The 14,256-nt window shown below is 34.0% G+C and overlaps 2 protein-coding genes across 2 annotated transcripts; one reads left to right on the top strand and one right to left on the bottom strand.

The window, feature by feature from the left end:
- The first annotated feature begins 4 nt into the window (after positions 1-4).
- Positions 5-2,855, top strand: PID (Protein kinase superfamily protein). Its single transcript, XM_047309860.2, has 2 exons — positions 5-914; positions 1,906-2,855. Exons 1-2 carry the CDS (start codon positions 361-363, stop codon positions 2,699-2,701), a joined length of 1,350 nt encoding a protein of 449 aa, XP_047165816.1. The 5' UTR covers positions 5-360; the 3' UTR covers positions 2,702-2,855.
- A 4,656-nt stretch (positions 2,856-7,511) lies between these two features.
- On the bottom strand, positions 7,512-12,755 carry LOC124835020 (F-box protein SKIP19-like). The gene is made up of 2 exons (XM_047309874.2): positions 12,326-12,755; positions 7,512-8,424 (listed from the first exon to the last, which is right to left on the bottom strand). Exons 1-2 carry the CDS (start codon positions 12,655-12,657, stop codon positions 7,836-7,838), a joined length of 921 nt encoding a protein of 306 aa, XP_047165830.1. The 5' UTR covers positions 12,658-12,755; the 3' UTR covers positions 7,512-7,835.
- Positions 12,756-14,256: the final 1,501 nt, after the last annotated feature.

The following is a 14,256-nucleotide window of genomic DNA, read 5'->3' as shown; positions in this document are numbered from 1 at the left end:
TGCTGGGTTAAAGAATAAAGCAGAATTGAATAGAAGCCGATATTTTGCGTTTAGTGAGAGAGAAACACGGTTGATCCTGTAGGGCAGGTTTGTCACTGAAATAATGAGTGAGAGGAAAAAGAGAATCGGAAAAATAGTGGAAAAAAAAAAAGAAGCTTAACATTAACAAAGAGCGGTACTACACGTCCAGGCCCACATCGCTTAACCAACCAATCCCTGCATTTCCAAACCAAAGCAACTGAACTGCACTGCACCTTCCCATAAATACCACACAACCACCCCTACTTCTTCTCTCAAAGCTTCTCTCTCTGTAATTTCTATGAACCCTAGGTCCCTTCTTTTCGCTGTTCTGGTTCCACCATGTTAATTGAGACTGCCTGTGCTCGGGATTCTGGGATGAGTTCAGAGACCGTCAATTCCACGCAACGAACTTCCATGAGCAACGAGAGCGTTTGCAGCACCAGCTTCAGCCGCCTCTCCTTCGACCTCCCTCCTTCCTCCTCATCGCCCGAGAGCCTCTTCGTCAAGCCCCACCGCTCCTCCGACTTCGCTTACTCTGCCATCTTCCGCCGCAAGTCCGCCCTCACCTTCCGCGACTTCCACCTCCTCCGCCGCATCGGCGCTGGCGACATCGGCACCGTGTACCTCTGCCGCCTTCGCCACGACGAGGACGAGTGCTTCTACGCGATGAAGGTGGTGGACAAGGAGGCCGTGGCGCTGAAGAAGAAGGCGCAGAGAGCGGAGATGGAGAGAAAGATTCTGAAGATGGTGGACCACCCCTTCCTCCCTACGCTCTACGCGGAGTTCGAGGCCTCGCATTTCTCTTGCATTGTGATGGAGTATTGCTCCGGTGGAGACTTGCACTCCCTTCGACACAACCACCCTAACAAACGCTTCTCTCTCTCCTCTGCCAGGTAACTTACTCATCGCCAAGCTTTCTTGCTTTCTTCTCCTTCTTTTGTCGTCATCATCGTCATCATCCTCGCCTCTTCTCTCCCTTTCTTCCTTCAGTAATCTCACTTTTCCCAATCTAATACATTTTCCCTTTTGTCTTTTCATCTGCAAATTCCTCTTCCCATCAAAAAATAATTAATAGTTTTTTACTTCTTTCAGACTTGTCATAACATGATTTATACTTTATTGTTAATTAAAGTCAACAGCTTTACACTCCTGTAATTCAGTCCCAGCTCAACACATACATCTGTAGCTGTCGCTCTTTGAATATAAAATTTCAATTAATGTTATAACTTTTCTTTTAGAACCTGGTAAACATGTCTTTAACTATGGGTATAACAAAATACCACCTTTCAAAACTGGTTTTTTAATGCCTGCATTTAGTGGAATAAAGAAAGTGGGCTTGTGGCTTCTTGTATGAATTTTATTTATAAACTAAAAAAAAGTAAAGTATCAAACAATGTTTAATATTAGAACAAAAATCTAGTTAAGCTGGTTTTTTCTATCATACAAGGTTTAAATAATTGATTATTTATTTTTCTCACTTGGTCTAATTATTATATTTTTAATCTCTTCGCTCATCGCTTATACTTTTTTATTATTTCTGAACATAAAATATTCATATTAGGGTTATTTTTTATTTTTAATATAGGAAATTTGTAATTTTGGAGTAACTTTGTCTTTTATATTGTTATTGCAGAATCTATAATTAGAATATATGATGCAGAGAAATGTTAATAATATTATAAATTTAAAGGAAGTTGTTAAGATATGTTGATAATTGAATGAGTGTGAAGAGTATAAGAAAAAAGGGAAAAGAATAGAGTGGATGAAGATAGGTAGAAAATGATGAGAGGGGAATAGAAAGAAGGGTTTTGTTAGTTTGGAGAAAGATATATAGTTAGTGTTTATTAATAGTTGCACATGCACTAATATTCTTGTTTGTTACAGGTTTTACGCGGCTGAAGTACTGGTGGCGTTGGAGTATCTCCACATGCTGGGAATAATCTACAGGGATCTAAAGCCAGAAAACGTGTTGGTCAGATCAGACGGTCACATCATGCTTTCTGATTTCGATCTCTCTCTGTGCTCCCATGCAATCCCCGCCGTTGAATCCCCTGACTCTTCTCTAGATCCTGCATTCACACGCACGTTACCCTACACCCGTCAGTACTCCACTCCCTTCTCCTGTCTCTCCAACCGCGTCTTCCGCTCCAAGAAGGTCCAAACCCTACAACCCAACCGCCTCTTTGTGGCCGAACCGGTTGGGGCTCGCTCCTGCTCCTTCGTGGGGACGCACGAGTACGTCTCACCGGAAGTGGCCTCCGGAAACTCCCACGGCAACGCCGTCGACTGGTGGTCCTTCGGAATATTCATCTTCGAGATGGTGTACGGTCGCACCCCCTTCGCGGGCTCATCGAACGAGGCTACGCTGCGGAACATCATAAAAAACCCCCTCGCCTTTCCCACCGCCACGCCCTCCACCACACTTGAAATGCATGCGCGGGACCTCATCTCCGGGTTGCTCAACAAGGACCCGAACCGCAGGCTTGGGTCGAAGCGCGGCGCCGCCGACGTCAAGAAGCACCCTTTCTTCGCGGGGCTCAATCTGGCGCTCATACGAATGGTGACGCCGCCGGAGGTTCCCTCCCTCAGAAGGCAGAAAACGACGCTGTTTTACCCCGCTAACGATAACGGCAACGTAAATAACAGTAGACACGAGCTAACGGCGTTTGATTACTTTTGAGAATCCAACGATGGAGGCAGTCTGCGCCACGTGTTGAGTCGGTGCCACCCAGATTTTGTAATTGGCAGATGACTTATGTGTATAATTTTGAGCTGTCCTTTTTTTTGTACCCTTCTTTTAATTCTAATATAGTTTGATACTCACATTCCACTCATCTATATATTTTGGCATCTCTATGATATAATGATAAGGTAGATAGATTAATGAAAACGAAAATAACTTCATTCTTTTATGAAACGAAGCATGGCTAAAAGCTACCGCAAGTGATATACATACATTACTTTATCATAATAATAAAGTTATAATTTAAACTTCATGTAAATTACCCGAACCTCTTAATCTTTGTATGTTAGAGGTGTATAAAGCATTGACGTTCATCAGATAATGACAATACAACAGTTACCAAGTGACATTGTAAATTTTACATTAATAGTAAGGGAGACCAAAGCAACAAAACATATATTCGAAATGTTAAGGGAATAACTAATTATAAGATTTCGTAAATTACAATTATTTTATTCCTACTGCACCAAACTTTTTTAACGATTTGAAAGATATTATATAAAAAGACTCTCATTGATTCTACCCTGTTTGTTTGTAAGAGATGCTATCAAAAATGTCAAAGTAAAGAGGAAAAAAATGTACAATTTACTGGTATGTGGTCGTACAAAGATGTTTGAAAAGAATATTTATTTGAATTTATGTAGAGAAGATGAAAAAGTTTTGAAAAGGAATTTGTTGACAAAAATGTAATAAAGAAGAAGAAAAATGGAAGAGAAATGGTAGAGAGAACCTTTGGGAACTTGAGCTGGTTGATTAGGCTTTTAGAGGTCTGTCTGTGTACAACTCACAAGCCTTTTCAAAACACGAAAGGCCTACCCCTATTGCGTAGACCATATGTGAATGTGTGAAAAACTCTAAATAATCTAATTTTAGTTTAATTTCTTGTTCTCAAATATTCCATATTCTTCCTAATTTTACACACGCAAAAGTTAGGCTTATGAACTGTCGTGCCTGTCTCTCCATCTCAAATCCATATCAGGATCAACACAACCCTTCCTAAACGTGACTTCTGCCAAACTATACCACTATATATTTTTCACATGCATTTACCACTATTATATTTTTTCACATACACTTTATTAAACTTCACAATTATCATTAACGTGATTTTCACCTTATACAATTCACAAAATTAATTATTAATTTACAGTTTAATCGAGAAAAAATTTGTTGAATGAAACTTCATTTTCAAAACTTTGCTAACTTTATTTGGCAGAAGCATAAAGATAATATCGCATCCTACAGGAAATGGTGAAAGTGTGGGATTCCCGTAAAGAAATGGATGCAAGATGTTTAGACATGTCACGGCATGCTGTGTATAAATTAAGACAAAGTTGGAACTTTTACAACTTGGAGAAGATGGATGAAGTAGCCGAGAATCGATTCCTCCCAGCTCATTCAAATTCTCTGTTTCTGCTTTCAAATACCGTTTTCAGATTTTGAGGCTTTACAACAGATATGTATCATTCTCATCAAAATATTAACCTCTTTTTGTGCCAGACATGTCTGTTCTCTGATGCATAACACTCTTTCTTTCTATAACGTTCCAGAGGCTTCAATTACCACTTTCCTTTCCTTGGCTTTTTAACAATTTTTCTTTGTGATTAGTTCGTTTTAAATACACAATATTAATTCATAATTTATTGTTAAAAAATTGTAAAAGAAATTGTTAAAATATGATTATCTTCCTTTTAACACCTGTATTCTATGATCAACCTTTCGTACATATCTTTTACAAAATGTTTACACGTAACAACATAGCTATTTTTCTTCTGGTCCTTGGATCAGTGAGATAGGGTTAAATTTCCTTAATTATTGATTTTACTTAAATTTCCTTAATATTTGTTTGATTCAGATTGCATAGGGATTTTTGTGAGCCGTACATCATAAGGTGTGTTTCAAACATTCTTGAGAATCAGTGATTATTATGTTTATCTCTCTCCTCTTTAATGCGCTCTCCCTGCCCCTCACCCCTCACCAACATGCTTTTATGTAATTAACATTTTCATTCTTCTAAGGCTCCACGTCATAATATCTCAATTTCTAAGTACAAATACTATAACATTGTCAATTTATACCATAATAATTTCTCGTAGAATATTTTAATTACATTACTAGTTACTAGTGTAAATATTTTATTATTTTTAAAATTCCTAAAAAATGTTATAGAGATTAAATTATGTCAAGTAATAGATATAAGAATAACTAAAAACGTATGAAAATTGAATAAGTAAATACAATTAATATATACATTAATTATTAAAAAGTGAAAACAATCTCTTTAAATTCATTTTCTATGAATTATTTTCTCAATGTATGCAATTAAAACTGTAAAATAATAATAATAATAAAATTTAATTATAAATAAACAAAATGTGAGAGAAGGAAAAGAAAAAAAGAGGAAGATACGAGATTTATAAAACATCAAAGTGGAAAATAGTGAAAAAATTCAACTTTCTAAAAATATTTTTAATTTAATTATAGAGTGTCATTCAAACTATTAAGGTAAAGTGAATGAAATATTTATCATTTTACCCTACTTACATACTTGTTTAGTTATTTGTAATTATTATAGTTTAATGAGGCATTTATATCCTCATTTTGTTTTTAACTATCATGATTGAAATATATCTAGCCTTATTCTATTTAATTATTTTGTTAATTATAAGTATTATTATTTGGTGGGATATCTCTAACTTATCTTGTTTAACTTTTTCATCATATATTATTTCATCATTTTTTTAGTTATAAATATTTTTAAATTTAGTTTAGAATATAATTTTATGGTAAATAAACATAAACTATATGTACATATTTAGAAATATAATAAATATTAATTATAAATTTTACTATGACCATAATTTATTATAATATGCTAAATAACTATAATTATAAAATAAAATAAGCAAATTAAATAAATAAATATTTGAAGCAATATTAGTTGTAGATTTAAATCTAGATTGAGAAGTTATGAATAAATATTAAGTAAGGTGAAATAGTTTTGTATATTTTTCTAATTATATTGAAACTTGTTTATTTCGAGTAATCACTATAAAAAATTTCAGAATAAATATTAAGTAAGATGAAATAGTTTTGTATATTTTTTCTAATCATATTGAAACTTATTTATTTCGAGTAATCACTGTAAAAATTATTTATGTATTTCAAAAATAAAAATATAAATGATATATATATATATAGGGCCTGTTAATACTACATCTGTTTTGTAATCCTTTTGTAATTATTTTAGTTTTTTGACAGGAATTGTTGGAAATGAGGTGAAAGCAAAGAAGGGAATGAAGATGGCGGTGAGTGACGGTAGCACGAAAATGAGTGAAGAGGTGAAGAAATTGACACGTGGCTGTGAATCTTGAAAGAGAAGAGAAAAGAATAGTAAATTAGCTGTGGCAACATACAACCTCTTCATGTGAACTTTAAACTCATGTCTCCTCCCTTCATCACATATACAACCCCACTCAAATATTTCTTCATTCACATGAAATATAAAAATAATAAAAATCATTTATTATTTTATATTAACTCAATAATACAATATTATATTTCTTAACATGTGTATACAAAACAAATAATTGTCATATTTAAAATTAAATAATTGAAAATTAATTAAAAATATAGATATTTTAAATATTTAATAAATAAGAAATTTTGATAAAAATTTAATTAAATCAATTAGAAAAATACAACATAAATTGAGTAATGTAATTTTTTTTCACGTGCATGATAAGTGCCCTTCATTTTCGAAAAGTAGAAAATCTAAAATATGTGGAATAGCATTTTCTTTAGGTTTAATCCTTTAGTACATCCCTATTTATGTACGAATGTCTCAATTGGGTCCTCGTTTTTTAAAGTGTATCAAAATGGTCCTTAATTTTGAAAATTCATATCAATTGAGTCCTTTCCGTTAAGTTGGCTGGACGGCGTTAAAAAAATTGATGAGTGGATGCTGAGAGGACGTACGGACGCTCGTCCACCAGCGGACGAACGCTCGTCCATCAGTGAACGAACGCTCGTCGACCACCGAACGAACGCTCGTCCAGTGTGGAACGAACGGTCGTCCAGCAATAATAGGTCGACGAGCGTTCGTTTTCTGGTGGACGAGCGTTCGTTCTCTGGTGGACGAGCGTTCGTTCGCTGGTGGACGAGCGTTCGTTCGTCATCTCAGCATCCACTCATGAATTTTTTTAACGCCGTCCAGCCAACTTAACGGAAAGGACTCAATTGATATGAATTTTCAAAATTAAGGACCATTTTGATACACTTTAAAAAACGAGGACCCAATTGAGACATTCGTACATAAATAGGGATGTACTAAAGGATTAAACCTTTTCTTTACTATAAAAATTTCAAAACTTTGTTTATGCGAAAAAAGTCAACTGAATATTGATTATTTTAACATAGAACTCTTCTAACCATCAACTTTAGATGTACAACTTTAAAATATATCCTCTCTTCGCACTTTGGGAGAAAGAAACCGTCATGACAGACAAAATCAATTGGTCAATGATAATATTTTTAATATATAAGTAGTTTTAAACCATACATATGTAAGATTCGATATTTTTTGTGTATGTTCTTTTAGTAAATATATATTATATTAAAATATATTTAAATATATATTATATTAAAAGATATTTAAAAGTTAAAGAAAAATAATAATATTTTAAATTTATAAATAAATTGAGTAAAAAATGTAAAAAATTATTCATAAGTTTTTTAAGTCAATATATATAAAAATATAAAGAATAAATTATGTAAGGTACAGGTTCAGAGACTTTCAACATCAGCCAGCCAAATTCCTTCCTACAAATTAGATTACTACAAGTTACAAAAAGTGAATGCATTTCACTGATCTTCGAGATTATGATCAGCTATCTACACATGTACAAGACCATCAGCCGGTCTCCATCTATCAATTTCACTAAGGCGGCATCACTGCATTGAGTATCTTTAGAAGGTCAAGGATACTTTACTGGAGCAATGTAACTGAAATATTAGAGATAATGAAGAGCAAATGAAATATTCTCATCAGTTTTCCTCATACTGAAATGCCTCAAAATTTCCAGAAGTCATCAAACTCAGAAAAGTCACTTCCACCTGAAAATTCATAATGATCATCAGACAAGGAATCCATATCAGAGATAGATGGGTAATCTTCATCAAGTGATCCATAATCAATTTCAGCTTCACAGGAATACTCATCAGTGGGATTATATGGAATCCGTAAATCTTTTATCTGTTCAGAACATCTCTTACTCAAACTTCCCCCCAAGATAACATTGAAACACTGTCGTAAATCGAGAGATTCAAGTTTAGGACATCCATCAAGAATAGCAAGCAAGCCATCATTAGTCAGTTTGTTTCCAAAAAGCTGGAGATGGTGTAACCCAGGCATGGTCCCTGCAATAGCAAATGCCTCCTCATTACACTCAATGTGTGCACGTCCGTAACTTTCCATGTTGAATTTCAGTGATTTTAACAGAGGGCAACATCGGCCAATAACTTCCAGAGAATCCTTGGTTAAGTTGCTGATTGATATATCAAGTTCCTCCAACTGAGGAAGCTTTTTTGCAACATCACACAATCCTTTGTCTGTAATCCGACAGCAACGTGCAAGACGTAGGCATTGTAGACGATTTGTACTGCAAAATTGAAAGAAAATGCAGGGGTGAAGTGTGTACATAACAAAGATGCAACCAAAAGATCTGGCATGACATTGACGAACAACTAACTATATAGAGACACTACTACCAAAAAATCTGCTTTAGCTTTGGTAAACAATATAAAACTGTCAAATTTCTTCATTAAATAAATTTACAAGCTGTGAAATTTCATTATTAAACTTATATAAGGAACGAACATACTACACCTAAAACAGACAAAAAATAACTATGTTTTGACGTAGGGATAGATCCTCTCAACTTTCATGCCAAATTTTAACTTGGTATGGCCAAGTTCAAATACTATATCCATGTCTCTACCAGTAGACATTAAATAAGAGAAAGGCCTACAATATCGATATCGATATATATATATATATATATATATATATATATATATATATATATATATATATATATATATATATATATATATAGAGAGAGAGAGAGAGAGAGAGAGAGAGAGAGAGAGAGAGAGAGGATATAAGAACATGGTCAATCATGCAATATGTACATCGCACCCTCAACTCTGTATATGACATCCCATGTCTGAAATAGAAGACAATTGGAACTAACCATTAAATTAGTGTATAATCAATTTGTTAGAGTAGTTGTCATTGTACTTCTGTTGCAAGCTACATCCCTCTATATATGCGAATATGAATTTAAATAGAGATCCATGTTAAGATCTCTCAAGTTCCTCTTCTCATGTTTTTTCTCAATTTGGTATGAGTGAGTCATCCCACTACGCTTTTTGTTGTCCAGTGAGAAAAACACCTTCTGCTACAGGTCACCATTGTTTCCTCTAGCGAGCATGGGGATTTGAAATACCTCTTTGAGTGATGCAAAACTCAACCACAAAGGCTAGCTCCTCCTCACTTGCCACCATGCACAGCTTCTTTACTAAACTCATCCAGCTGCATGTTGTCCACGAGCTGTCTTCTGGTAACCAAAGCATCATTGCACCACTTCCTCAGGTCTCATTGGCTTCTTTTGTCCATGTTTCAACCTCCCTTTTCATCCTTCTACTATTGTTGGCCACAAGTCCTCTTGAAACCTAGTGAATCTCCCCTTTTACCCTTTCCTCCTTTGACTTTTTGGCCAGAAATGTCTTCTGGACCTGCACACTCGTTTTCTGGGTCTCACAAAATTACTTCATAAAAGTTTAATGGTACTAATTATCTATCTGGTCATCATCTATAGAGCTTTAGTTCCTTGGCCAAGGTTTCTATGGTTCCTTAGAAAAGGAAAATAATGAAATATAATCAGAAAGTGCTGAAAGATGGAAGTCGGACTTTCAACTTTATGCTTTGTTGTGGCAATTCATAGAACCCAGTATATTGGGAACTCCAACAACATTGAAGTCCTTCATTATCATCACTCAATACCATAGTTCTTGATGATGAATATTTCAGTTGGCCTAATCATCTTTGAAAAGGTATCCAAACTAACAAAATTTCTCATAATATTCCTAAACTATCATTAGTTGTCTCCTACCTATTATTCATTTCCTCTGTGTCTTCTATAATTCAAAAGAAATGTGAATGAAGCACTTGGTAATCTTGAATAGGGACAAACTACGATTGTTGACATGCAGATTCTTGAACATAATCACACATGGTAATTAGTTTTTGTTCCACCTAGGCCAAAAACTAGTTGGATGTCGATGGGTTTACACCATTAAAGTGGGATCAAATTGTGAAAGTCGATCACCTTAAAACTAGATTGGTTGCAAGTATACAATGAGAGATATGGTCTTGATTATGGTGATACCTTTTTCTCTTGTGGAAAAAATTATTATTGTTCGCTTCTTCTTTGCCATGGTAAAAATTTATCATTAGCCTCTCCATCAATTAGATGAAAAAAATGTTTTCTGTTAGGGTATAAGGTGGGAGGTAATGAGAAGGAGAAGAAAGGTAGGAGGGAAGTGAGGCCGAACGATATTGACCGTAAAGGCCAAACGGTGGAAGGCATGGAGAGGTTAGGCCGAACGATGGACAAAAGGGGAAGTGAGGCCGAACGGTATTGACCGTAAAGGCCGAACGGTGGAAGGCATGGAGAGGTTAGGCCGAACGGTAGACAACAGGGAGCGACCAGGCCAAACGGTGGGAAGCAGAGAGAATATTCAGTATAAGTTAATTAGAGTAAATAAATATAGTATAAGTTAATTAGAGTAAATAAATATATATTCAGGAAAATATTCAATACAAGATATTTATAATTAAGGATATATGCTAGGATAATATATAGGGAGATATTAATGTAGATATATTCTAGGGAAATATTTAATAAGAGATGTGTCAGAAATAATTAGTATAAATAAAGTTAGAGTCTAGGGTTAAAGGTATGCTTTTGATTATTGAGTTTTGTGACGAACATTATTGTCTTGTGAGGGAGGTTATGCTCTCAAAGTAATTGAAGGAGGTTATGCTCCCAATTATTGTTTACCCTTGTTTATTCAGATATTACCATCAATAAAAGAGATTCATTTATCCATTGTCATTCGTTTATTGTTCTGTTACGTGTGAAATAGTGTGAAAGGTTGTATTTGGCTAGTTTATGTACTCAGGTACGTAACATTTTCCTTCATCGTCACCTCCATGAGAAAATCTACATGGAGCAACCTTATAGATTGTTGCTTGGGGAGAGTCTAGGTTGGTTTGTAAATTACGACAATTTCTCTATGTTCTCAAGCAATCTCCATATGCTTGGTTTGAAAAACTTAGTCACATTGTTCAGATATTTGGAATGAAATGCAATAGGCATACATCTCCTTGAAAATGTATTTACTTAATTGTACATGTTGATAACATAGGGAATGATCCTACTAAAATTGCCCATCTAAAGAAGTATTTGTGTACTGTCATTTTATCCAAGAAAAGCTGTCCAAGATACTAGGTTTGTCAACTTCAATGATCATCAACTTGCAAATATTTTGACAAAATCTTTGAGAGGACCTCAAATTCAATTTATATGTTTCAAGCTTGTTACACACAATTTGTATACTTCAATTTGAGGGGTTGGATCTTAGAATTGTTTTCGTTACTTTGTGAGAAAAAATTCTTTTATACTGTACTTGTCTATAACATAGAGTCCAAGGGGTGAACATTATTTTGTAGCTTTTTGTCCATCCTTGTACTTGTGTTGCAAGCTACATATCTCTCTCCCTATATGAATATGAATCTAAAGAGAGATCCAAGTTAAGATATTCTAAGTTCCTTTTCTCATATTTTTCTCAAGTCTATCAAACAACAAATTTATGATTTTGAATTAGTAAAAAAAAAACGAAGGAATTAATAAATATAAACTTTGCCCTCCTTCTAGTGAAAAAAGTAAAAATAAAAAAATAAAAGACCTAAAGGACAAGGGAAAGAAAAACTATTGTCAATTGGTTTCATTAAGATATGCGAAGAACAACACTCACGGACATTCTTTTTAACACTTTCTCCGTCACTGGGTGAAACCTCGTGCTAATGACATTAGCTTTGTTTGGATAAACTTCTGTATTTATTCATAGGAAAAGAAAAGGTAAAGGAACTGCTAAGAAAGATAAAATAAGCTTATCTCATGTATTAAGAAACACTAATAACTTAATTTTAACTAGTGCATTGAGCTACAGAGAAGTTTATCTTAGTATTCCTTCTTATTTCGTTATCTTGTTATGCATAAGTTTATCGACACATGGACTCAACAGAGTTTTACTCAATAACAATAATTTCTCCAATTTTAACAGTAACTTAAATGTTTGCAGGCAAGCGGTTGTTAGGGACTCAATGTAGGTGTACTCAGCAACAAGCAAGGGGGGCAAGTTTTGAGAATTTAGGGAACAGAAAAGAGCTAAATGCGACGAAAGAATGGAATGGGAGAGGGAAGTGGAGCTCACGAATCGGTGATGTGGCGTAGGAGATCATCGGTGCCGAAATGCTCGATGTTGATGCGGAGCAAGTGGCCGCAGCTGTAGTCAATTGCGCGGCTGCAAATGATCCCTAACTGCAAGTCCATGTCGCCAGAATTGCTCATGTCGATGGTGCACCACAGGAGAGGGTCCTTCGAGATGGTGCGCCATACAGAGCACACGTGCTGGGCGCGCGTGAGGGTTTCGATTGCGCCGAGCTTCTGGAAAATGGTACATAGCACGTCTCGCGGAAGATCCTTCCAGTTTCGCTCTTCACGATCCGCTCCTACGGACTTCACTGACGACGACGACGACGACATTGAATTGAAGAAACGAGAGAGGGTTTACTGTTCCTCCTTTTCTCTTTCTCTCATCCCATCCAAAACGACATTACTTTTGTCGTTCTTACTCCATCCCATACTTTCTTCTATTACCCTGCCCATAACACTCACCTAATTAAACTTAGTTTCAGATTTAAAAATTCGGAATTATATTTTAAATTATGTAAATTTAGAAATTCAAAATTTAAAAGAATTGTTTAGATTACATAATATAAAAATATTGTTTTATGAAATTTTGAAATATTATTCATCAATCTATAAATTATTATTAAAATAATAATTAAAGTTTTCATAAACAAAAAATTATAATATATTTTCTAAGAAGCTTTCCACATGTTTTTGAAAAGTAAAAAATTTCATTTAAATATAAATACAAATTATTTCAGTAAAGACATTATGGATATAGGTGAGTAAGAAAATGTATAATGTTTTCAGACTTTTTTTTTTCATCCAAAGATTACTCTTTGCACCTCATAACAACAACAAAAGAATTAAGATACACTCCTTCGTTATCTTGAGGTTATCTTGATTAAAAGACATTAGAATATTATTTTATAAGACTCTAAAAAAGTATCCCCGAAGACAAGTGTACTATTCAGTGTTACTAACAAAAATAGACAATATTTTATATTAAGTCATACAAACAAGGTTACACACAAAATCAAATACTAATTAATAGAATTGACACAATCAAATTAATCCAAGTTCGTCTATGATAAAGACTCGTTAAAGTGCTATGTACAGTTAATATTTCTACACACATTACTTATTGATTGCATATTTATTATTATCGTTCACTTCTTCTTTTGTATTCATTTGAGTTTCAATGCAAAAAAATCACAAACGTCTCAATAAAATTAGAAAATAAAATCTCAATAGATTATCTAAGTCTTATAAAACGAGGTTAATTTATAACTTCAGGCTTGTTTGATTCAAGCATATTTTCACTTAAATGCATCATTGTATATGTTGTTCCATGGTAATGAAAAGCATGCTTCGTTTGATAATTATGAATAAATAATATAATAATTTTATAATACGAAAGGGTAAGTTTATTACTCTTGTAATAATAGCTATTGTAACATTTAACATGATTCATAATTTGTCACATATAAAAAAATCCCTCATGACTTCAATAAATGAGAAAAATGTAAAGTACGTGAGTAAATTTCAATTCGGTGCTACTGTTTTTAAAATATAACAACCTTCAAATTTAGACATAATTGTCAATAACCATAACTTAAGAGTAATTTTGAAAAAAAAATCCCATATTGTATTAAAACAACAATATTAACTGAATTTAACAATTATTCTTAATTAATGTGAAAATAGCAAATTTTGTTTAGAATTAAGTTTACAAGTAGGACATAAAATAGCATTTTAGCAACTGCTTGAACGGTGAAGCATAAAAAAACATTGGCCGCCAAATAAGTATTGCATGTTAAAAATAACGTTGTATTAGTATTAGTGTGTAAATCATGCAGACAAAGTAGGAATCAATAGATTTCATTTCACTGAAAATCTATCTTAGGAAGGAGAGAATTTACTCGAATTTGGTTTGCGGCCTTGGAGAAAGAC

This window comes from Vigna umbellata, chromosome 5 (genome assembly GCF_029865625.1).
Source record: "Vigna umbellata cultivar VRB3 chromosome 5, Vumbellata_1.0, whole genome shotgun sequence".
NCBI classification, from domain to species: domain Eukaryota; kingdom Viridiplantae; phylum Streptophyta; class Magnoliopsida; order Fabales; family Fabaceae; genus Vigna; species Vigna umbellata.
This window is presented reverse-complemented; position numbering and strand designations above follow the sequence as displayed.

Excerpts from the sequence above, each read along its gene's own strand:
- PID (XM_047309860.2), top strand. The coding sequence starts at position 361 with ATGTTAATTGAGACTGCCTGTGCTCGGGATTCTGGGATGAGTTCAGAG. Across the intron at positions 915-1,905 it reads TTCTCTCTCTCCTCTGCCAG|GTTTTACGCGGCTGAAGTAC; the intron begins GTAACTTACTCA and ends TGTTTGTTACAG.
- LOC124835020 (XM_047309874.2), bottom strand. The coding sequence starts at position 12,657 with ATGTCGTCGTCGTCGTCGTCAGTGAAGTCCGTAGGAGCGGATCGTGAA. Across the intron at positions 8,425-12,325 it reads CTACGCCACATCACCGATTC|TACAAATCGTCTACAATGCC; the intron begins GTGAGCTCCACT and ends TCAATTTTGCAG.